This window comes from Vulpes lagopus, chromosome 3 (genome assembly GCF_018345385.1).
Source record: "Vulpes lagopus strain Blue_001 chromosome 3, ASM1834538v1, whole genome shotgun sequence".
Taxonomy (NCBI): Eukaryota; Metazoa; Chordata; class Mammalia; order Carnivora; family Canidae; genus Vulpes; species Vulpes lagopus.
Genome location: NC_054826.1, coordinates 160,759,753 through 160,785,382, shown reverse-complemented (window position 1 = coordinate 160,785,382; position 25,630 = coordinate 160,759,753). Strand labels below are relative to the sequence as shown.

Genomic DNA, 25,630 nt, shown 5'->3' with positions numbered 1-25,630 from the left:
TGGACTGAGCTATCATTGCAATAATGAGTAATACGTATTTGACCCAAACAACATACACGTATTATAGGTTTGATAACCATTACCCACAAAAAAGTAGGAGTAGGAATGCATCTCTTAAGACGGTGACTTCTATTTTTAGTTTTGTGTGTCAATGAACAAATATTATTTACTGCTAATGGAGACTGTTGAACATCAGTTCTATTCCATTTTGTTTTATTGGTCATGATGTACAAATGGGGTATCTGTGAGTGTCCCCCATGTAAATAGGTAGGAATGGAAGTGGTTTGGCGTATTGTGCTGTAATATCTTCTTTGACCTCCTTCTGAGTGATTCACCAAAAACCACCGACTGACGAAACGCCAAAACTTATTTTAATGCCTCATCAGCCGACAACTCAATTAAGACCTTCTTTCGTTTTCTTGAAAACAAAGAATTGAAAACCAGTTGACTTGCAGAAGGACTTGTTAACCAGGCATTGAGGTCATTCCCATTTTCAACACCTGCACCGTATTTCAAGTTGTTCATCATTTGTGACATCCCAGAGGCAACAGAGAAAGTTGGTGAACGGACGAGGAGTTGACACCTCTTATGAAGAAAGAACGGGAGGCTGGCAAAAGGGAAGACCTGAGTGCAAGTAGTTTTCAGTTCCATTTCATGACAGAAGTGCATATGGAAGCTGAGCACTTGCAAAGTAGCCTTGTCGGTGAGTCCCTTGAAAAGCTTCATTTCCCCTCAGGGCTGCACCCACACCAGCTTGAAGGTCTCCGTGTCACATTAGTACCAAGCTCCTGAACAAGCAGAGGTTTTCTCCTATAATATTTTCCTTAGTTATAAGTAGATATTTAATAAGGACCAGGAAGGATTTGACAAAGGAGGTGGAGACGTAGTTCTTAAACAGGCTTTGGCACAAGCTTCTCTGGCCCAGAAATCTTTTGTGTACTCTGTTTTCCTTAATGAAAAATGGGGACATTGCATCACCACAAAGCACTGTAAGGGCTACAGTGTGAGGGACACCTGGGTAGCTTTAGTCAGTTAAGTGCCTTCAGCTCAGGTCATGATCTCGGGGTCCTGAGACTGAGCCCCAGGTCGGGCTCCCTGCTTAGTGAGGAGTCTGCTTCTCCCTCTGCCCCTCTCCCTGCTCCTGCTCTCTCTCTCTTTCTCTCTCTCTCTCTCTGTGAAATAAAATCTTTTTTTTTTTTTTAAATAAACAGTCTGAGACTTCTGGAAGGAATCTCAAAAGGAATGTGTATTCTCAAATATCTAGCATTTTACCTGACAGATTTTATATTTTCTGTCATAGGACATGCATGGTATTAGGAAGAAGGAAAAAACAAAGAAAACAAAAGAAGGGTGGGTTGGAGAGTGACTTTGAAAAAAAATCTAGCTATATTTATTCCCTGTTCCCTTGTTCCTCTGACCAGGGTGACAGGGAGATTCTTTTAAATGACACAATCAGGTGGGTATGGAAGACAAGAAGGAAATATTGCCCAAGGTCAGAAGTGACCTTTACTGGGCTGTCCTTGGAGCTGTTAGAATATTTCACTTATTAGATGAATCTTTAAGGCTTTCTTTTCTTTTCTTTTCTCACACAGTCATTTTCCAAGGGCAATAACTGTGGCAAAATTATTGACTTAGAAGTATTGAGGAACTCAACTTTATATTTATAACAAGAATTGATAAAGCCACAGAAAAAGCTTAATTTTAAAAAAATGTACATAGTCTAATTCTGCCTACATTTACTTTGGTTGTCTATTTTTTTCATGAATTATGTAAGTAATTTACCATATTCTTTGATTGGCTAGAAATATAAATCCCTTCTTGCTGATACAGTTTATATTCGTGAGATTTGTTATTTCCCCTTCTAAACCACCCAAATGCATCCTGTAAAAGAAGTGTTGTGTCGCCGTGGCCAGCCATAGGAGATGCAAGAAAACAGGGAATAAACACAGCTAGAATTCTCTCGGAGTCACTCTCCAACTCACTCTTCCTTATTTTGTGTTTTCCTTCTACAAGCAGCACAAACATGTAGAGGGACACATTTAGTATCTTGGTATCTATTTACTATGCCTCTTGCTAGAACAGAGCGTGTGAGAAGAAAAAATATCAAGAGTTTGAGACCAGAAGACCTGAGACAGCCCATGATTGTGGACAGGCCACTTAACTTTATTGAGTTTTTATCTACTTATTGATGCAACGGTGATAGTTTTCCTCTCTGGCATCATCCCATGTACGGGAAAGGCACGTACGAATGCAGACGTGTTTGAGTGTCGACGGGCAACACAAACAGCCCAATGAAACACACTTTTCCTGCTTTACAGAGTTTAAATTCATAAGGAAAAGACAAAGATGATTTTCAAAGTCTAGTGTTATCTATAAGGAATCATTCACGTCTTATCTGTAAACATGTAGTTTGTTTAGGCTTTTAATAAGGAAACAAGGGGGGAAAATCAGTTCGCCGCACATACAACTAGTTGTATCGACATAGTATTTGCAGAGGAAGAAATCCATTTAATCAAAATATCACAACACTGAATTTCACACTTAAACCCACATGCAGATTGTAGGATTATGTTGCAGAATGTTTTGACGGAAAGTGTTAAATATAAAAATAATTCAATGCAATTTCCATTTAGCACATTTGTTACAAGACTCATTCTTCGATGGAATTAACAAGTTTGCAATCTTCCTCCTAAGGTGCTCTGTGTTCAACGTGCCCTGTAGCATTGAGGTGGAGATCGGGGAACCAACACTGCAGAGCGCCACAGTGATGCGGCTCAGCAGTAAACGGAATTGGATCAAATGCAGATGAAACCCACTCACAAAACCTAAGACAGACAGTGGAGATCAGCGGTGTGCTGAGTGGTGCTCCTCCTCGGTTGGGGGTGGGGCTGGGACATGTCATAAACACATCTTGACAGTCATAATGAAAATAAGCCTCATGTTGAATCCATCGCTTCTATAGTGAGTTCCCTTCCCCAGAGAGGGAGAAGAATAGAGACGCAGAGAAAGAAAGAGACAAAGAGAGAAGCTTCACAGTCCTTCTGCAACCCATGTTCCAACTGAGACTAGTCCTCAGTACAATCCACCGTCCACAAGAGCAGTTCGAGACTTTAGAGAACATCAGAATGACCCGGACGGCTTGTTAAAACACCAACTGCGAGGCCCTGGCCACAGTTCCCAATTTAATAGGTGTGACATGAGGGCGGGGCTTTGTATTTGGAACAGTTCCAGGTGATGCGGATGTCCTGTCAAGGGACCACATTTTGAGAACCACAGGTCCATTATATCTTTGACCATTCAAGGGCTCCCTTATTAAAATGGAACATACTTACCACGGTCATACACCTGGTCCCTGGAGGGCACAGGGTATAGGACAGTCAGCATAGGTTATATGATGATTTAGGGCAGTGGTCCTCAATTTTAGCTACATAATTTTAAAAACAAACAAAAATAACCCCCCAAAAAACAAAATACTTGATGTCTACACTCATCTAAAGCTAATCAAATCCAAATCTCTGCGGGGGAGGGGACCCGGGGTCCAATCATTCATGCCATGCTCCTCCCAAGTCTAATGTGTAGCCCAGTGGGAGAGTCACTGCTTTAGGAAATTTTGTTTCACCTCCTCTTGGGAGAAAAGACGGCCAAACATATGCGCCCTCTGGGGTACTGGTCTAGGAACAAAGACATTTTCAAAAAAAAAAAATCAGAATCCCCAGTGGGCACGCTGACGCACAACTACTTGTAATAATATCAACAGGTAATTTAGAAAGGGATTCTGAGTGTTGAGTTACAACGCCCTGCAAGGTTAGTTCAAGTCTGAAATACCGGAACTTGGGAAGGTGAGCAGCACACTAACTCAATCCCAGCTGCTTTTCCATCAGGTGACATCAACCAAAGAATCCAGAGTCTGGAACGTCGGGGCATGTGCCCACGTGCAAGGTTTACCTGCTATAATTACTGTGACGCATTTCAGTCAGCTAAGTCATTTACCACTTTGATTTACATTTGAAAGGACCTATAAGTAAGGCCCTCAGGGACCAAGTGCCACAGACACTGATGCCCACCTCAGAGAGCAAAACTACAGAAACACAGACGGAGAAAACAAAGGCCACTTTGAAATAAGACTGCCACTTGACTCCTCTGGCATAAATAAGAGGAATACATATTTCTAATATTTCTATACGCCATAGAATCCCTTTCTGGAACCATTTACAGGGTTGCAGCAATCTTTAGCATCGAGTGTACACGGAAGGACCTTTAGAACTCATTTTTATAAACCAGGTCATTAAACCCCCAAGCCACAGACTTTAGATAAAAGTCTAAATGTATGAAACCGGGCCTAATATTTGATTATAAATTAAAAAAAGAATTTAAACAAACCCCAGGTGTGAAGGCTTAGCCTTTCGGTGATCTTTGGTAAACGTCAAACACTTGAAAACTATCAATTTGATATGAATAGAGACAGGTTGGCTATGTTGACTAGCAACAGCCTCACAGTCCCCCATTGGGAGCCGCTGCCCCCAGAGGGTCCTACAGGTCCAGCCAGTTCACACAAGCGCAGTGAGAGGAAATCTAAAGTTCTAGTGAGATGCTTGGTGACTCTTTCTCCAGTCTCTAAGTCTTCCAGAAGACATCTTTCAAATATCCTGAAAAATAATTTTTAAAAAAAGGATAGAACGATGAGTAAAATCATGCAAGATAGTAGAAATTGGGCACTAAGCCTATGAGGGCATCAGGGAAATGGCAGGAAAACAGGAAATGCTAAAAATAATGTTGGCCTCTAGTTACCCTCTGCAATATTTTACAGATATTTTTTATGTGTATGTATTTTTTACTGTTTTAACGTATTTTATCTTATGTTAGGTATGCATACATGAGGCTTCACGGAAACTGCAGAAATGAGGGCAGAGAGCCCACTTCCAGGCAAACAGCCAGAGCCGGCCACTAAAAGGGAAATGACTTTGGGCAGAGCCTGGGTGGCCCCTGTGGCCCATCCTGGCCCGTGTCCCACCTCTGGAGGCCGCGAAGGGGACCTGGACCCCCCTCTGCAGAGAGGAGCTGGGGGTCGGGGTGGGGGGGGGGCAGGGCCAGGGGGCCCTGGAGCCTGGAGCCGCCACCCACTCACCTGGGGGCTCTGAGCCCCGCCGGGCGTCAGGGGCGCGCACGCGGCTGCCTCGTGTCCTCCCTGCAGCCTCCTGACCTCGCCGCTCCCGGGCCCCGCGCTGCCGCTCTCCGCGGTCCTGACCGGCTCCCCGGGGCCGCCGCCCGGCCCAGGCCTTCGGGCGCGCCCCCCTCCGGCCCGGGGCTGCCCCCGTCGCCCCCGGCCGCTGCCCCCCGCCGGGCTTCGGCGCCCGCGCCCCCGGGGTCCTGCGCGCCCGGCTCCGGGGGGTCCGGCGGGGGCCCCCCGCCCTCTGCGCCCGGAGCCCGCGCCCCCTCCGCCCCGAGGGACCCCGCGCCCCCCGCCCCCTCCCCCTCCTCCCTGCCCGGCCCCCCCGCCCTCCGCCCCAAGGGGCGCTGCGCCCTCCACCCCCAACCCCTCCGCCCCAAGGGGCGCTGCGCCCTCCGCCCCCTCCCCCTCCTCCCCAAGGGGCGCTGCGCCCTCCACCCCCAACCCCTTCGCCCCAAGGGGCGCTGCGCCCTCCGCCCCCTCCCCCTCCTCCCCAAGGGGAGATGCGCCCTCCACCCCCAACCCCTCCGCCCCAAGGGGCGCTGCGCCCTCCGCCCCCTCCCCCTCCTCCCCAAGGGGCGATGTGCCCTCCACCCCCATCCCCTCCGCCCCAAGAGGCGCTGCGCCCTCTGCCCCCTCTCCTTCCGCCCCAAGGGGCGCCGCACCCTCCACCCCTATCCCTTCCACCCCAAGAGGTGCTGCGCCCTCCGCCCCCTCCCCCTCCGCCCCAAGGGGCGCCGCGCCCTCCACCCTTGCCCCCTCCTCAAGGGGCGCTGAGCCCCCCGCCCCCTCCACCTCCTCCCCGCCGGGCCCCCCGCCCTCCGCCCCAAGGGGTGCTGCCCCCTCCACCCCCGCCCCCTCCGCCCCAAGGGGCGCTGCCCCCTCCACCCCTGCCCTCTCCTCCCCGAGAGGCGCTGCGCCCTCCGCCCCTGCCCCCTCCTCAAGGGGCGCTGAGCCCCCCACCCCCTTCTCCTCCTCCCCGCCGGGCCCCCGGCCCTCCGCCCCAAGGGGTGCTGCCCCCTCCACACCTGTCCCCTCCGCTGCAAGGGGCGCTGCGCCCTCTGCGTCCGGTGCCCGCACCCCTGTCCCCTCCTCCCCAAGGGGCGCTGCGCCCTCCGCCCCCTCCCTCTCCTCCCCGCCGGGCACCGCGCCCTCGGTCCCTACTCCCTCGGCCCCAAGGCGCGCTGTGCCCTCAACATCGGGAGCCCGCGCCCCCACCCCCTCCTCCCCAAGGGGCCCCGCGCCCTCCGCCCCTGTCCCCTCCGCTGCAACGGGCGCTGCGCCCTCTGCATCCAGTGCCCGTGCCCCCGCCCCCTCCTCCCCAAGGGGCGCTGCGCCCTCCGCCCCCGCCCCCTCCTCCCGGCCCGGCCCCGCGGCCCCCACCCGCAACCCCTCCTCCCCGCGGGGCTCTGAGCCTTTGGCCTCGGGTGTCCTCACCCCTGCCCCCTCCTCCCCGCGGTGCCCCGCGCTCCCCGCCCGCGCCCCCGCCCCCTCTTCCCTGCCGGGATCTGTGCCACCCGCCCCTGCCCCCTCCTCCCCAAGGGGCGCTATGACCCCCGCCTCCTCCCCCTCTTCCCCGCCGCTGGGCTCTGCGCCTTTGGCGTCGGGTGCCCCCGCCCCTGCCCCCTCCTCCCCAAGGGGCGCTGCGCCCTCCTCCCCCGCCCCTGCCCCCTCCTCCCCAAGGGGCGCTGCGCCCTCCGCCCCCGCCCCCTCCTCCTCCCTAAGGGGCGCTGCGCCCTCCGCCCCCGCCCCCTCCTCCTCCCCAAGGGGCGCTATGACCCCCGCCTCCTCCCCCTCTTCCCCGCCGCTGGGCTCTGCGCCTTTGGCGTCGGGTGCCCCCGCCCCTGCCCCCTCCTCCCCAAGGGGCGCTGCGCCCTCCTCCCCCGCCCCTGCCCCTTCCTCCCCAAGGGGCGCTGCGCCCTCCTCCCCCGCCCCCTCCTCCTCCCTAAGGGGCGCTGCGCCCTCCGCCCCCGCCCCCTCCTCCTCCCCAAGGGGCGCTGCGCCCTCCGCCCCCGCCCCCTCCTCCACCCCAAGGGGCGCTGCGCCCTCCTCCCCCGCCCCCTCCTCCACCCCAAGGGGCGCTGCGCCCTCCTCCCCCGCCCCCTCCTCCACCCCAAGGGGCGCTGCGCCCTCCTCCCCCGCCCCCTCCTCCACCCCAAGGGGCGCTGCGCCCTCCTCCCCCGCCCCCCTCCTCCTCCCCAAGGGGCGCTGCGCCCCCCGCCCCCTCCCCCTCTTCCCCGCCACTGGGCTCTGCGCCTTTGGCGTTGGGTGCCCCCGCCCCTGCCCCCTCCTCCCCAAGGGGCGCTGCGCCCTCCTCCTCCGCCCCCCTCCTCCACCCCAAGGGGCGCTGTGCCCTCCCCCGCCCCCTCCTCCTCCCCCGCGCCCTCCGCCCGCCGCCCGGGCCGGTGCTCCCCTCCCTGCCAGGTGTCCGTGCCAGCCGCGCCCGGCGGGGAGGCGCCCTCCTTGGCCCCTGCCTGCCCGTCCGCGGGCCTCAAATCCGCCACCGCCTGCGTCTCGGGTGCGGCCAGGCCCGCCGCCCGCCCTCCGGCCTGGAGTCCTCCCCGGGGGCTCCCGCCGCGCTCCGGGCCCCCCGCGCCCAGCACCGTGGCCGCAGCGCGCCCTGCGTCCTGGCCCGGGGCCCCGGGGAGAGCGCCTGGGCTCAGCCTGGCCCCCGCCGTAGCGCCCCCCGCCTCGCCGGGCGTCTCCCCTCCGTCCCGCCGCCGCGCCCCTGCAGGCGCCCCCGCGCCGCCTCCCGGGGTCCCCGCGGGCGCTCGGCCCTGGCCGTCGGGCTCCGTGTCCGTCGGGGAGCCTGGCGCCTCTTCCCCAGCCCTCGCGCCCTGCCCGGATCCCTGCTCCTCCCCGTCAAGCCCGTGCGCTCCCGGGAGGTCGCGGCCCCGGCGGGCAGCTGCCCTGGGGGCGCCTTGCGGGGCGGAGGTGCTGCTGGCCGGTCCCCCGCTCGCCCCCGGAGCCGGCCGCCCAGCCCCCGCGCGCCCCGCCGCCCCCGGTTCCTCCGCGCCCGCGGTCCCAGCCCCCCGGGGCTCCCGCGCTGCAAGCCCGGCCTCAGCCTCCCCCTCCTGCGTCCGCAGCTCCGGGGGCGAGCTCTTGGGGAGCAAGGCCGGCTCTTGGGGAGCCTCCCCTCCCCCCGCACCTCCGCGGGGGGCTCGGGCAGCCCCTTCTCCCCCGGGGCCTAGCTCCTCTGTAGCCGGCCTGGGATCCCCTGCTGCTCCGGCCGCAGGTGCTGGGCCCCGAGGGCTGGCCCTTCCCTCTGCCCGCTGTCCCCCAGCAGCGGCCGGGGGCTTCTGCGCCCCCCGGGGGGCCTCCCAGACCCCTGCTCCCCCCCGCAGTGCTGCATCCTCCTCCTCTTCCGTCGCGGTCCCATCGGCATCCCGGTGAGCATCCGGGGGATCATCCCGGTGAGCATCCCGGTGAGCATCCTGGTGAGCATCCGGGGGAGCATCCCTGCGCGGCGCCAGTGCCTCTTCCTCGGCCGCTGCTTCCTTCCCCAGTGGGGACGCGTCCCATGCACCTGCCTCGGCCCCAGTGCTTGAGTGCAGCGGCGCCCCGGCCTCCAACACGAAAGTGCTGTCGGGTGCTACAAAATGAGGTCGGAAAGCGGGGTTACTTAGGCCAAAGCCCGCGGGGAGGGGAGGGGGGATGCTCTGTGTAACCCCCTATGGGGCACGTGCGCTATCAAGCTGCTGATGCTATACACCCAGCAAGGCCTCGACTCTGACGCCATCGCCTCCAGGGTTCATGGTTCAGTAATGGCCTTCGTGATGAAAAGGGGGGCCCTCAATTTAACGGACGCCTATTAAAGGAAAACTGAACATCAGAACCCTCAGAAACAAAATCTCCACATCTTACTTTCCCCCCTTTCTCTCTCTCTCTCACACACACACACACTGCCTACTTTCATTTGAAATGTTAGGACTTGCAGAAAAAAATTATGTAATAAAAAGACCCAGTGTTTCATCTTCTTAGAAATCGCCGCGCCCTATAGCATCACAGTGTGTGCGGCCTCAGCCTGTGCTGCTCGCACCTGTGGGCACAGCCAGCCGCACACCCACAATGCGGTGGGAGCTGGTTATTACCCGACCCATTACTCCCACATGGTAGAGCTGCTCTACCTAGATTTAGTCATCAAATAACTTGGTAGCTCAAGGTAAGACTTTTCACTAAAGACACCAATTTGTATCCCAGGTCAGGATACCTCCGGTCTGTGTTCAGAAACCGTTTTTGCCCTTGGCAAAACAGGATCACAGAACAAGACAGGACTTTGTAGTCTGGGACAAATTTCAACGTAAATAACCTTCTTGAAGTATTTCCTAAGTTCTCATCTCTAATTCCCTGGCAAATCTGGGCGTCCTAGCCACCGTACTTTAATAAATCTAAGTTCAATATGTCTCTTCAAGCTTCAAATGCATTTCTTATTATTTAACAAATACATGCACTTCCGGTGAAGTGACCTGTGCAAAATAAGTCAAAGGATGTCATGTCAAATACCCAAAGCATTTAGATTTTCCAACTGGAGAATAATACTTAGGGAGATAGGAACTCCTAATCTGGCCGTCTTAATAATTTCCCTATCAATTGAATCTTTCTCACTTATCGAAGACGCTAGACGTTACCGTACCAGTGTGCCAACCTCCAAATTATGGAAATTTATCCAGTAGGCAAATGTGTCTTCCTCGTATTTTTTATTGCCCATCTTTTTGGCCAGCCTCACTGTCTGCCTCATTACCAAGGACCTACCAGAAATCTAAAGCCCCGGTCTACGTCCCCCCTGTCCTGATACCCCATCCAGGACCGTCTCCTCACTGCATTTCTCCTCCTCCCACAAACTACAGCTGCCCTTTGTTGCATCCCCTTGGCCTTTTGCCAGCTATCACAATAAACCGTTTGTGAAGTAAGGCAGTAATAGCTGATATTCCATTTCCCCTAACAAATATACTTGGAAGGTAACTTTTGATGACTTCTTCCAAAGAGGTAACAGAAATTTCAGGCCTATCAATAAGGTGGGTGTTGACTTTTATATGTGGTCCTCTGCATATCACAGCAGTTATTTACTAAATTGTTCCTACAAGCTGCCAGAGGGAAAGGTAGGGCCAAATGTTCATTCAGGGAACATGTAGCCAATTCACCTGAAAGAATTTTATTTCATTATTCATATTTCACGTCATCGGTCCACAGTATCTCATTACGGATTATTACTGGGTTTAAAACAAAATTAAATTAAAGCAATGTCAAGTCTAATAGTATATGTGTTGCTATTCAAATTCCTGCATAAAAGTATATTAAAAAGTCAGTTATGAAAAACATTTAAATAAAGTCCTCTGTTTTGCTAAGCTGGCCCTTAAATTTATGGATTAATTAAAGAACATTAAGGAAAATGGGGGAATAAAACTGCCTACCCACCATATAATAATATACTGTGCCTAAATTCTAGGAGAGAAGGGGCCAATGGCGTCCAGCTGAGCTATTATAGGAACACACACGCCACGGGGGAGTCAGACGTCCCGAAGTAAGGGGGAGGAGTAATGGAACCCTTCTCAGAAGTATGAGTATGAAACATGACATGTTTTTTTATCGTAACCATGGGCTTTTGCAGGCAGGAAATGAATCTAAGACAGCAAGCGAGGGGTGCCTGGGTGGCTCAGTCAGTTGAGCATCTGCCTTCCCTCAGGTCTTGATCTCAGGGTCCTGGGATCGAGTCCTGCAGCAGGCTCCCTGCTCAGTAGAGTCTGCTTCTCCCTCTCCCTCTGCCCCTACCCCTACTCATGCTCCCTCACTCTCTCTCTCTCAAATAAATAAATAAATAAAAATTTAAAAAAGCAGCAAGTGATATTCACAACAGGAGGCAATTTGGTTGGGTGAAGTGAGCGTGTGCTTAGGGGTCAGACGGAGCTGGATGAACTTGGGAAACAACACCTCTCTGAGCCCTCATTCTTTTTTTTTTTTAAATTTTTATTTATTTATGATAGTCACAGAGAGAGAGAGAGAGGCAGAGACACAGGCAGAGGGAGAAGCAGGCTCCATGCACCGGGAGCCCGACGTGGGATTCGATCCCGGGTCTCCAGGATCGCGCCCTGGGCCAAAGGCAGGCGCCAAACCGCTGCGCCACCCAGGGATCCCGAGCCTTCATTCTTTTATGGGTAAAATGGGGACAGAAATGCTTGAGTCACACAATCCTTGTGATAGTAAACCACAAAATGCTTCGCACAGTCCCTGGCACATAGAAGGCCCTGGCAAGTCTTTCTTCCACACCTCCCTCCTGCTGTTTACCATAAATGATATGTTCTTGATTGAATCAGATTTCGTCAGTAACAACTACTATGCGGGCATTGCAGGATGCTCGGGAGGTACACTGGAGCTCCTCCGGTGGAAGGCTCGCCACAGATTTGGATTCCCTAAGCAGTCAGGCTCCCCCTCCCATAACTCGTCTGTCTACTTCACGTTCAAGTGCCACCGGGCCCTCTCCACACTGCCCAGGGGGAGCTCGAGCTCAGGGAGCCGGCCTTAAGTGCATAGATTCTGGCTTCTATTTATTGTAACAACAAGTCCTTTTTCTCTGACCCAGGAGTCTTGTGTCTTCTGCTCAGACTATGAAACTGTGGATGGCAACCTTGTTTGCTTGAAAACAAGGTAAAATCTCAAATACCTCACAGCGTTTAATGACTGTCATTAAAAATTAGAGGTAGGGGTAATGCGACCATATGAAGAACAAAATGAATACCCCCCCCATATACACACACATATATTTAAATCAGGGCAGTTTTAAAAATCCCTCTACTAAATATGGGGAAACCTGATTTATAGAACACAGGGTGTTGGACCCGATGTGTATGAGTCATGGTCTGCTGAGTCACTCTAACTGGCAATCTTGCAGCTGGAATACTCATCACCAAGAGCCAGGTCATATGCTGATAGCAGTGAATTCTTCTCTAATTTTAAAAAATAATAATAATGAGTTCAAATAAACCATTGTGAAATGTGCCTTGGCTCTCCCTGTCTCCAGGGGGTCAGTTAGGCAGATCCTCCCACGTACTCAACTGACTGGGTGGCCGCCGATGAGATGAGACTGGTCTGAAAATCCCCATCAATATTTCTTTTATACTCTAAAGTCCCTTTTTTCCCTCCAATCTAGGCATTAATATATTCAAAAAAGAATAATAACATTCATATCTGATGTCAGCTTCAAAGCTCCCCATAAGGCCTCTCAAGCACCTCCTGCCATCAAAGTCATTAGCTGAAGAGAAAATAAAGGTGGAAGGAGGAGGAAACAAGGGTGGGAAGATGGAAGATGGAAACGGGGCTGTCTTTTGCAGAGGATTTCTAAAGGTCGTCCCGAGGTAGTGACGTGCCCTTACCTGCACCTGCGTCAATCTCTGGCTTCCCCGAGTGCTTCTCCTCTTCTGTGCTGCTAACACCAGACTCGGTGTCATAGTGGCAGCGGCAGCCAGGTTCCACAGCTCCAGCTGCAATCTGCCCAACTGATTGGAGATCATATAAAATATCAAAAGGCATAAAAACAGGTCATGGGAACATTGCTGAGCTATTTCACATCATGTCAGCAAGCGGGGTTAATTTTAAAGTATTCACATTAAGATGTGACCTTGTTTTTAAAATCGGTTAAGATTAAATTGCTTCCAAGCCGTGATTTCAAAAAGGCAGACACAATGGGAGATCATGAAGTAAAGAGATCCATGCAAAGAAATACTTTTAAAAGACAACAGCCAGAAGCAGTGACAGATTAGCCAAAGCACATGCAATGAAATGCCTGAAAACGAGGCTTAGTTGCCTTTTCCTTTCTAGAAACATGCGTTACGGCTTTCATGACGCCAGTCATCCCATCCCTGCTTTTTGAGATTGTTAAAACCACCAGAGCTGACTATACTATGAGCATTTCATCCATTAGTAGATTTGGGTGATTTGAACCCACTACTCACTCCGAGTGGACGGAGGAAAAAAGTGAGTGCGCGGTTCCTATACACTGGACAGTGAAAGCGGTTGTAGAAATTCCTCTTATCTGCAGTTGACAATCAGCCATGGAACTTGAGAAACACAGTGACCTAAGTTCAGGTCCCGTACTCCACACTAACTGTGTCACCTTCGGTAAGTTCTTTGACCTAAGCCTAAGCCTCTGTTTACCCATCTCTCTTAAAAAGCTATCTACTCCTTGTTAAAAAAAAAAAAAAAAAAAAAAAGCTACCTACTCAGTGGTTATTGGAAGGATTAAGTAATACACGTACAACATGGTCATCTTTCACTTATTAGCAGATGCCTACGCACTTGATAAACAATAGCGGTGACGATGGTGAGCATGTTGATTAGAAGTAATATCACCCAGTCTGGTATGACTATAGGCAACACTATAATATCAATTAAATTTGTCTTTAATTTCTGACATGTCCCGCCTACATCCCTTACCCACTTGTCTGATGATCCATGTGCCATTTTTGCCACCTTCTGGTTAATTAAAGCTCATTTGAATAACGTAGACCCAGATCTGCCCTCCCAGATAAGAGTAGCTACAATAAAATACACTTTCTTTTCTTACTCCTTCCCTCTATCCCCCCTTTTCTTCCTTCCTTCCCTCTCTCTCTCTTTTTTTTTTTCCTCTTTCCTCTCACATATTCTGATTCAGTTGATCCAAAGACTGTACTTGGAGAAAAACAGAACCAGAATGTGATCTCTCACTCACTGTAAGGTGAGTTGCTAAGGGGTAATTAGTTACTTACTGATCCATCTGTGTTTGGAAGCAAATAGTGAAATGTCTGCTTCATGTGGCTTTTGGGGGAAAAAATGGAAATGACTTAACTTTATTAATCTTAAGAGAAAAAAACATGGAAATGAAAAGAGGTACATCAAATAGTTCAAGTGTATTCTATTTAAAAACTTTGTGAACATCAATTTTCCTCATTCATCCAATAACCAAATAAAAAAAGACTTTTACAATAATATGGTTTAGAGATGACATCAACTCATGATAACTAGATTATCATTGGGTTTGCTATCAAGTAAGCCTTTATTTTAGGAACTTTATAAATATCGTACATATAAGTTAAATCTCATCTTGCCCGCTGTAATAATGTTGTCAATAAATAACTAGTGAGTTTAAATAAGCAGTGTTTTGGGCCCTTGTGTATAAATCTGCTTGGCTGATTGAGCAATAGAAATCCCAAAGACAACAGGACAGGGGGATGGGAGCAAATCTGATTTCACAGCAATTATTTGAAGTTTTGTTTCATCAGAGCCAAAGAAACATCTGGGTTTTTTTTTTCCGAGTAGCCCATAGACTATAAGTAAATATGGTTTATTATACAGATATTGAATCATTATGTTATACACTTAAAAAAATATCATGTACATCAATTATACCTCAATAAACTTTTTTAAAGAACTATAGTTTGCAATAATAATAACAAACAATAATTAAAATAAACAGTTAGCAGCTATTGAACCAAAGACCATTCTAGGAAGCCAAATGGTACTAGCATAATTTGGAAATTACAACTCACTCGGAATGGACAGTGAAGCCTGTAGTCCCTCTGTCTCAGGACTGTCATCACCACCTGGCCACGTCTGCTGGCTTGCCCCTGGAGGGTTAGGCTTTGGAAGTAGATGAAAAGGCTTTTGGAAGTAGATACACAGTTAGGTGTTGCCTGCTTCAGATTCAGCCAGACTGGGACCCTGGCCTGAGCATCAAGCACTTATTAGGTACGAGACCAGAAAAGGCCTCACTTGGTCATTATTTTTCTCAGATGTTCTGAAACTAAAACTTAAAAGCAAGAACTTGGCCAGGGTCTAACCTTGAGGGTTTCCACCTACAGGAGAGGAGGATGGTGCCCGCTGAGCCCGGCGCCAGCAATGTGATGTGTCACTTTGTGTCCTTAACTACTTAGCCCTTCACCCCCTGAGGCCGCGCTCCTTCCCTCTCTATAAAGATGACCATTAAAAGCAAAGGTGGTTGTCAGTTCTCACAGTCTTCAAAGCAAAACGGAAGAGCCTCGCACACAGGATGTCTTAGATTGGTACCTTTTCAACTCCAATGATATGGAATATTCTAAGATGGTTTTTAAATACCAAAATATTATTATCTGATAATGTTAGCTTTTTAATTATGAAAACAAACATTTTAAAGTAATATATATATAGTGCATTCCCTAAATAGGGAAATAGTACAGATTCTTACCTAAAGCTTTTAAAGATAATAAAGTGCAAAAAAGAAAACAAAAACATCCTACTTTCACCACTCAGAACTTACTGGTTAACATTTGGGTGAATCTCTATGTATCTTTTTCACTCTCCTCTTAGTATACATAGCATTTTGTACCCCATTTTACTCATTTAGCAATATATTCTGACTACTTCCACTTATCATTAAATAAAAAATGATTCTTCAGTAACTACATAGGCTGTTCTAATAAGTTTTTACTAAAATTTGGTCAGCCAATTGCCTGATGTTGAATATTGAGTTATTTCCATTTATGTGTGTGTGTGTGAGAGAGAGAGAGAGAGAGAGAGAGATTATACAGCTATTTTAAATACTACTTATAATCATTTTTGTATTTTGTATTTTTTTGTATTTTTTTGTATTTTGTATTTTGTATTTTTTTCTGACTATTCCCTTAGGGCAAATTCCTGGAGAATTGCAGGTTTAAGGAGCTTATTTTTAGAAGCTTTTGAGATATATATATATACATACATCATATATATATATATATGATACATATATAATATACAGGATAATGTACAATGTCATGGTATATATATATCTTTTTCAGAAAAAACATATATATTCTTCAGAAAAAGGACGTATCAACGATTTCACCCGTAATGATGGAAGACTGTATATCCCTGTGCTTTTCTCACAACATCACGACTTCCACCAATTCTTTCTTTCTTTTTTTTTTTTTTTTTTTTGGACTCACCAATTCTTTCTATAGTTGATAATTTCGTAACTGAAAACTGGTGGCAAGGATAGAGTTTTCAATATTAGTAGGCAAGCTTTCTAAATTCCTTCCCTTTTCTCTGCTTGTTTTGAAACAAGACAAACTGACCCCATCTCGAATCCTACTAACGATCCCAAGCAATTCAGTATCAGGAGAAAGCTGTGCCAAGGACCTCTCTTCTGAATTTCAGGAATGTAGGGAGCCTGGAAGGGCAGAGGAAAGGTCTGTCCCAAGTTCCCAGTGACCTTGAACATCACGCATTTGATCTGATCACTCTGCGTGGAGCCAATGACCTTCCCAGCAAGTCCCCGTGACAAACTTCACGAGTAACACCGTCTACCTAGGCGGTGCAGACGCTCCTGCGTTACCCCCGGCGTGGACTCATGGCCCACGCAAACCCGGGACTGATTACAAACTCCAGCTGCAGGGAGCTAAAGCCTGCCCTCCACACAGCACAGAATAGTGTACAATCATCTTTCTAAAACTTTCAGGTCATGTCATTTGTAGGCTCAGACCTTTCCAGCAGTTTCCTAGCTCAGAATAAAATCCTCTCTGTGGCCTACAGGTTCTCTCCCTCGGCCTCATCTTCCACCACTTTCTGGTTCCGCTGCTCTTTGCTGCTCACACTGGCCTCCTTTCCAGATCCTTCACTCAGCAACTAAGCATCCGGTGTAGAGTCCTTGCATTTGCTCTTTCTCCCGCTTCCTGCACTCTTCCTTCAGAAGGCAGTGGCTCTTGACCACAGGGGGCAAGTGGGCCCCGCAAGTCCTTGGAGTCTCTGCTCAAACGACCCCTCATCCAACAGGCCATCCCTAAAACACCACCCCTGCCTCAAACCATGACTCTGTCCTCTTACCCCGATTATTTTTCTCCTACACTTAGTCTGGAATACCCCATCCCCTGTTTATTTTTCACTTGTTAGGCCCATCTCTCCCTAGAACGCAGACTCCCACACAGGCAGGGGCTTCATGATGTTCACCCTCAGAACCAGGTAGCATAAAGCAGATAACCAGAAACTATTTCTTGGCAGAAATCACTACGTGCTTTCACGATTCACCCAGAAATTATATTCGGACTGCCACTCACAACACGTGATGGTCTGGCTCTCCCATCAGGGCCGTCTGACTTGCCTGCCTGACGATCAAACCGCATAGGACTTGAGCCGCTACGTCACTTAGGTTTCTATGACCTGGCCAAGCACTCTGACGTCTTCTCCTTCACATATACACGATGTCTGCTCTCACAGACATTGTACGCTATCCCGTATATTATAATACTCTGTTCTTGATGTTTTATTTATATTCATAATGCATAAATTACATTAACTTCACATATTAGTCTCCCTAAGTGTTCCACTATTAGAGCATAAAGCAAAGATCGTGTCACAGGGCATTAAGACGGCTTAAACGGAAAATAACAGAGAAAAATAAACGCATTACAATCACACCATGTATGCCCTATCATACTGAACTCCCTCCCAAGGACACGGTCCCACTGCAGCCAGCAATTATGATCTACTTTATCCACTTCACTGCGTACATCACATCTTTTGTATCAGTGCACCTGATGTGACGGTGGACTGGACAAAGCCCAATTAAGTGAGACTTATTATAAAATACAAGGAAGATATCACTTTATCACTCTGAAAATACAAAGGTATTGACTACAGAACTTTACTCCTTTATCCACTGCTATGATCTTAAGTGAAAACAATTCGGATGAAGTTGCATTAGTTTGGACGCTACGAAACATCATTAACGAAGTGTAATTTTCCGGCCCACAGACCTATTCCTAACATAATCACAGTTCAGAATTCAGCACCGGACAGATGTGAGAGATAATCTTCTTCACATTATCTCAGCCCCCATTTTGACCTACGATTCTAATCAGAGATCTAAGTAAAATAATACACATTTCCCTCTTTACCGCGCCTGCTGACCTAATTTACATAAGCTGTGTTTTGCAGCAGGGTCACCTACATGACCTTCACTTCACTTTGGTTCCATCCCTCTCTCCCTTTGAGCCACGTAGCTGAAGACTCAATTAAGAAAAAGGAACTAGCCATAACCTCTTTGCTTGGAATCAGGCAAGTCAAGACCTGGTTTAATTGATCTAAAATTTTCTTAGAAACATTTATTCATATAAAGGCTTTGAGACACCTATGACTTCTCTTAATCTGTTATTTTAAATATTTACAAATTTGTTGTTATCAGTTCCTTGAATATACTTAAAAATCAGCACTCAAGAGTTATAATCTGTGTAGCGTTAATCCTTCTACATCAATCTGAACATTTTACATGTTTTTTTTTAAATCTGTTGTTTTATTTTCCACTGTACTTTTTTTTAAGATTTTATTTATTTATTCATCAGAGACACAGACAGAGAGGCAGAGACCCAGGCAGAGGGAGAAGCAGGCTCCATGCACCGGGAGCCCGACGTGGGACTCGATCCTGGGTCTCCAGGATCACACCTGAGTCCAAGGCAGACGCTCAACCACTGAGCCCCCCGGGTGCCCCTCCACTGTACTTTATTCCCTCTCCTTCTGAGCCTCTATCTATAACCCAGAAGTTTTGTTCTTTTGTAGAAGATGGGTCATAGAACAAATCTATGAGTTCTCACACAGAAAGCAACATATTTTTAAGAAAATTTGCAAAGTTATAAAATAGAGCAATAGCAATACTAAAGCAATACAGTGGAATACTAAGTACAGTAAATGAGAATAGAGTACAGTTGACAGGGAAAGGTATTGGAAGCTACAGAAATAAGTGAAAGAAAGGCGAGTTGTAAAACAAAATGTATCATGTTTCCATCTGTCTATAAAAATAATATATATGTATATGTAATATAGGAATACATTTATACAAGTGTGCAGAGAGGTTTTTCTGGAATCGAGCCTAAAAAAATATTCTCCTCTGTTGTGATGCTGTTGTGTGGGGAAGAGTAGAGGTGGGGCCAGGAAGACTAGCTTTCTTTTCATTCTCTCTGTTCTGTATTGTTTAAACTTTTCAACCAATCCTTCGTAAGAAAAAAAAATTATCTTAAGCCTTAAAACGTGATCTAGAAATTATACTCTTTGGAACTTAGCCTAAGAAAATAATTATAGATTTTAAATTACCTTAGGTAACAGGATAACAGAGGACTATTAGTAATAGTGAAAATGGGGGAAATATAAATATCAATACTAGGGGAATGGTTCCATTATAAGAAAACCACAGAATGCAAACAAAACACAGACATCGAACTTATTTATAAAGAGTACAGAAGAACATAAAAATGCTTATGGTATAACAATGAGAATAATAAGCAGGACACAACAGTCTATAAAAAATAGGATAACCTAACTTTTGTAAACACTAAGTGTAGAAATAAAAAACCTGACCAAATGTTGAAGGTGATTTTTGTGTGTGGGCTAAATCTGTGGGGAATTTTTTGAAAATCTACTCTTCTTTAGTTTCTGACTCCTATTTCATGTTATGTTGTAAGCTGTTAAAGAAACATAAACACGGGCAGCCCGGGTGGCTCAGCGGTTCAGCGCCGCCTTCAGCCCAGGGCCTGATCCTAGAGACCCGAGATCAAGTCCCACGTCGTGCTCCCTGCATGGAGCCTGCTTCTCCCTCTGCCTGTGTCTCTGTCCCTCTTTCTCTGTGCCTCTCATGAATAAAAAAATAAAATCTTAAAAAAAAAAAAAGAAACAAACACTCACTAAGAGACCTGGTACATTTATTAAAGCTTAAGAAAGATTAAAAAGTCACAAACCTTGCCTTCTAGTGTTGAACTTGCCTTAAAAAAAGATAACAGAATGCTTTAGAATTATAGATGTTATCAAGTCAAGAACATAGACGTCCCGTAATATAGAAGAAAAATGATAAACTTACGCACTTTTTATTTCACACATCCAGAAAAAACCACCTCACTGTCTCCCAAGCGGCAGGATCCTAGTCCAATGCTTCTACTGTTCCATCCATCACCTAAATACAGACTATGTCACATGCATCTTACTTCACAAAAAGATGTCCATGTACACAAGTCCAGGTAAACAATCTAGTTTTCTGATGTGGAAGTAAAAGAAATAATAATGTCACTGTTACAACTGAACTTTAACATCTCTGCCTTTATAGAGCAGCAGCTTGCCAAATCGTACAAATTTCCTATATTGTACATGATATGTTCCAGAACCGAACAATAAGATCCAGGATCAAAGATTTGAATTAGGGACGTCTGGGGGGCTCAGTGGTTGACCGTCTGCCCTTGGCTCAAGGCGTGACTCCGGGGTCCTGGGATCGAGTCTCGCATTTGGCTCCCTGCAAGGAGCCTGCTTCTCCCTCTGCCTGTGTCTCTGCCTCTCTCTCTGTGTCTCTTATGAATAAATAAATCTTTAAAAAAAAGACTTGATTTATTTTATAAATGGGTTTCTAATGTATTTTAACAAGAAACTTAACTCATGTGTGGAAAAATCACTTGGACAAATCTCAGAGGTCTTTAATCCCAGAGCAGAAGTTGGCAAACTTTTTCTATTACGGGTCAGATAGTGAATTCTCAGGGCTTTGTGAGCTACAAGGTCTCTGCTGCAAACACTCAACTCTGCCCTTGCAAGACAAAAGCGATCATTAATATAATATGTAAACAAATGAGCATGGCTCCGTTCCAGTAAAACTTTATTTCCTGACACTGAAATCTGAATTTAATTTGTTCACATCACCACATATTATTCTTTTGATTTGAAAGAATTAATAAGATAGATAAACCATTAGCCAGCCTTATTAAAGAGAGAGAAGACTCAAATTGATTTTTCAAATCATTAAAAAAAATTTAAAAACAACAAATTTCAAAAACATTCTTAGCTCACAGGCAAGGAGGAAGAAGAAGGAGGAGGAGGAGGAGGAGGAGGAGGAAGAAGAAGAAGAAGAAGAAAAGAAGAAGAAGAAGAAGAAGAAGAAGAAAAAGAAAGAAAGAAAGAAAGAAAGAAAGAAAGAAAGAAAGAAAAGAAAGAAGAAGAAAGAAAGAAAGAAAGAAAGAAAGAAAGAAAGAAAGAAAGAAAGAAAGAAAGAAAGAAAGAAGGAAGGAAGGAAGGAAGGAAGGAAGGAAGGAAGGAAGGAAGAAAAGGAGGCAGGCCAGATTGTGCCAGTGGGTCAAAGTTTGTCAAAGTGTGTGTTCCAGCTTTTAAGGTCCTAAAAAAAAAAAATAAAGTTAGAGACATTAAAAGTATTCCTAAGTTTTAAAACAAATGATTTTAGAATATCAAATTGCGAAAACAGATTTTATCTTGGAATCAAGAATGCCCGCCGTATCGGCAGGGGAGACGGATGAGAGAGGACAGGGAAAGGACAGGAGTTACAGGGTACAGGATGCTATGTGACAGCCAAATGTCTGGCAGGCATGGCTGTCCACAGGGCACAACACGGTCCTTCAACTGTCGCCCTAAAGTTGAGAAACGCATCAGACCTTCCACTCGTCTAAGGTCCTGCAACCTTGCAGGACACTCTTCATCTGCCCGTGTCAAAAGGAACTGTCCTGCATACTCACCCAGGGACCACTGGGTCGGGAGGTCACTCAGTTTCAGAGAAGAACTCAAAGTCAAGTTGGGAGTTTTCTATGAAACTGTCATATTTTTATCCAAATTTAAATTCCCATTGCCCAGATACAATAGAAAATCATAAAGACTGGCGCCGCCCTGCTCGAATTCAAATCCTACGGATGCTTCTCATGAGCTATATAATCTCGACAACTTACGGATCCTCTCTGAGCCACAATTTTGTTGCCTGTGAAAAAAAGACATGATGATGATAGAGCCTAACTCAGGGGATTTGGGGCTGATGTAAGGAGTTGATGAGTTACTTATGCAAGTGTTTCAAACTGGCACATAGTAGGCGGCTCCCCATGTTAGCTACGTAGGCACGTGTGTGTGTGTGTGTGTGTGTGTGTGTACACAGAAGTGTGTATAAAGCTAAGAACAATTACTATTTCTAGTATCAATAACCTCTAAAAAGCCACACATACCCTTGCCTTCAGACACATATTGGGTTTTATTTGATTCTTGAGACTGAATGACCACAAGAAGGGATTTACAGAAAATAGGAAACCAGCTATGTGAGATTTATCAAGTAACTTTTAAAATGCAATAGAAGGAAAAACAGCAAGCTGAAAGTACATGTATGATTATGTGACGAAGGGAGAAATAAAAAATTTGAATGCCTCTGGCATTATCACAACAGTATTTCCCAAGCTTTGGCAGAAATGCAAGGACCAAAATCAGCTTCCATGCATGGGAACAATGGCAGGTCAACTCAATGGCCATACTTACCATCTTTTTCCACCCTATGGGGACCTGCCTTTTTGTCCTTCACCTTAGCAGTGCTTCCTTCCCAAAGCTTACTTTGATCCTTTTCTTTTTCTTCCTTGGAAACATGTTCCTCGGACTTCTCAGATAAGCCCTCTGCAATCACTGGGGTCCCTTCCTCCGGTTCTTCTTCCAGAACATTCTCCAAGCGTTCCTCTATCGGCAAAGGCTTGGTGGCTACATCTGCTGTTATTATTTCTTGATCTTCAATTTCAACTTCTAAGTAATCCTCCGTTGGAAGGTGGGATTTTCCTGCCTCATCATTTTCACTCAACTCCTGAGAAGAGGAACTTCTGGCACTTTTGTCTGGGCTATTTTCAGAGTGGGCTTCCCCATCCCCAAGTGCGGATTCATCTTCACTGCAGCTAGAACATGGGTGACTTCTGGAGGAGGAGGATGAAACAGTTTTTACATCTAAAAAATAAAAAATGATGACATCATTGTTTTCCCATAAAGCAACTGGTTTGATTGTGGGAGGTATGTTAGCAATAATCACACTTAAAAGTTTTCATATTGGTTAATAGGTTCGATGCCCTTTTCACATCCATTGCACATAACTGTCCAGATAAAGAAAACCCTATGTAATCTGTGAGTCTCTAGAAGTTTTCAATAGGAAGTCACTTTTAACTAAAAACCAGCTGTATTTGTTTATTGATTTTTTTAAAGCCATTTTATTGGAAAACCTTCATCTCTTATTGTAGAAGAAACAGGATACTCTTACTTGTTCAGTGAGAGTATTTATTTCATTTTCATCTTGGGTAGCCACAGTCTTCTCTGTGCATACAATTTAAATTTTTATCCGCTGTAACACCAACCATAGCCAGCTAGCAAGGCGTACTAGAAAGATCGATGCACTTGCATAACATCTTGACACTTTAAAGATATTTTTGAGGTGATGTTTGTGGAGTGTGAGTATGTGTGTGTGTGTGTGTGTGAAGGAGGACACGTTGTCTTATTTCGGGTTCCCCCAAAACAGACACGGAGGTCAGGATTCATGTGCAAGGAAGGTATTAAGGGTCTGCTCCAGGAGAAACTCTCACCGCTGTGGGGGAAGCAGGGCAGGGAAAGGAAGAAATCAATGAAGGGAGCTCCTTCAAGCAACACCTCGACCTCAGTCTGATCCCACAGGGAGCTCTGAGGTCTGAATGATAGTAGGGTTTTTCCTCCCTCGAGGAAGGAGTGGGGCTTTCATACTCTTCTCCAGTCAGACACGGTGACCAGCCCCCTCAGGGTAGGCCAACACCTCTTGGTGCCTGGAGATGAAGCAGCTCTGTAGCTCGGGGCTGCCCTCAAGAAGGCAGGCGGAGCTGGAGCTGGGAGGTGGGCACATGGCATCATACAAGGGCTTCTAGAAGACGGCGTGCCCCGCTGATGGGAGGCCACAGATCTGCAGACTAGAAGCCTAAGCCTACCCCAGCCCAAAATGGTTTGGTACTTACCACCCAAAAGCCCTTTCAAAAACCTCCAAGAGAGCAACATCCAGGCCGACTCTCTGGAAGGAAGATGCGTGGCCTGAAAACCACGGCGTAGATGCGAGCCCGAGAGATACGAACCTGCTTTGGAGCTTTCTAACCAATACATAGTTTTTTTTATGGAATATAGTTTCAGAGGAAACATCCCACACCTAAACGCTGCCTCGTTTTCTTGTTTTCTCTTCTCTGTGTGCCCCTTACTCTTTTCTCGGTTTCTTTGATTCCTTTTATTTCTGGCGGGAGCAGCTTGATACAGACTTTCAGGGAAGAAATACCTTTTCCTCTTATCCTTTTCCTTCATGCCCTCCAGCCCAAATGACTCTCCATGACAGGGCTTGGAATTTTAAGGAGAGTCACAGAGACGTATCAGAGTTTCCGCAAAGATTTGAGAGATGCTACACAGCAGTAAAAAAAAAAAAAAAAAAAAAAAAAAAAAAAAAAAAAAAACCTCTAAAAGGCCTTTAAGCAACAGAACCCCTTGAGTGCAATTCCATTTGTTTTTATCTCCCAACTACCTTGGCAGGCACCAGCTGACCACTGTTTCTAAAAGGAACACACACTTTAACTACTCATTCTTTATCCCCATTTTATAAAATCTCAATAGACTGTCTCTCACCGGGAACACAGCAGATCAAGGACAGTTGTTCTCTATCTTATTTGTGTCACTTCAGAAACTTTAGTGGCTACGAGCTCACCCTGTCTTAAGCATCTCATAATCTTTTTAAAGAAAAACAACTCCTCCTCGCTAGTTGTCCAAGCAGTGGCTCTCATTAATTGCACAGTTAGCTAGAACGCACTATCATACTTGTTCCGCACTTGCAAAACTTTTCATATCTACCATCTTTGATGTCGATATAATGACTCACTTTTGGCTCTGAGAGTTGTTCACACGCTAAAAAAAAAAAAAAAAGAGTTTTCCTCTACCTTTCTTTCGTAGCGTCTATTAATTGCGTTATTTTATTTCAAAAGGCTGAAACACGCTCTGGTTCATTTTGATTCAGGCCCTTAGAGAAGAAAGATCAGAAGAATGAATGGCCTTCAAGAGGCAGGGGTACCTGACCTCCCATATAAACTCATTTCAGTTTTCCAATTTCTAACTTCGCTGTACAATTTAGTTTCCTTCTCATTTCTTTCTCTCATTTTCATGCAGACACTGGGGCAAGACTTTGCCTGCAAATAAAAGCTCAAAATGTTCCAGGGCCATGGAATGGGATTTTCGACACTAATTTTATTTATCGTCTTAGAAACGAAGCAAGTTTTTAGATATGTTTTGTCTAAAAGAACATTTCATATAAAAGAAATTGGAGGGCACATGCGTAATTTTTGTCTGTTTTTAGGAGGGAAAAAGCTATATTGAAGGCGTTGTTGGTAGGCAACTCTGGCTCCCACCCAATTCTGTTTTTCTCTCCAGGGCTCCCTGCAGGTATCGAAGCTTAAGGAATCTGCTCTTGGTCTGAGGAATGATGTGCACTCATTGGTGTGGTGCCACGATTCCATGCCCTACGCAGGACCTCTGACTTTCCGCCCTGCACATTCAATCAGGCTCCAAACCCTTAACTGTCTTCTCTTTCCATGTCACCTCCTCCTTTTGCACAACTACTGTTTCACACAACAGGAGACTGAGAGAAAATAATACGTTCTCTGTAAGATAAAACCAGGTGTTTCAATCATGACTCAGCTACTTAATAGCTTTGACTTTGGC

At 47.0% G+C, this 25,630-nt stretch overlaps 1 protein-coding gene and 1 long non-coding RNA gene across 2 annotated transcripts in view; both read right to left on the bottom strand.

Annotated features, from left to right (window-relative positions):
• Nucleotides 1-2,408: 2,408 nt before the first annotated feature.
• Nucleotides 2,409-5,355, bottom strand: LOC121486221. Its single transcript, XR_005986573.1, has 2 exons — nt 5,126-5,355; nt 2,409-4,646 (listed from the first exon to the last, which is right to left on the bottom strand). It is a non-coding gene; the product is annotated as an uncharacterized LOC121486221 (long non-coding RNA).
• Nucleotides 5,356-5,841: 486 nt separating this feature from the next.
• ERICH3 (glutamate rich 3) overlaps nt 5,842-25,630 on the bottom strand; it is a 107,632-nt gene continuing 87,843 nt past the window's right edge. Inside the window, exons 12-15 of the mRNA XM_041748585.1 lie at nt 22,421-22,870; nt 12,535-12,657; nt 7,504-8,759; nt 5,842-5,847 (exon numbers count right to left, since the gene is read on the bottom strand). Of these exons, the coding sequence (XP_041604519.1) occupies nt 5,842-5,847; nt 7,504-8,759; nt 12,535-12,657; nt 22,421-22,870 (1,835 nt within the window). The remainder of the gene's footprint in view (nt 5,848-7,503; nt 8,760-12,534; nt 12,658-22,420; nt 22,871-25,630) is intronic.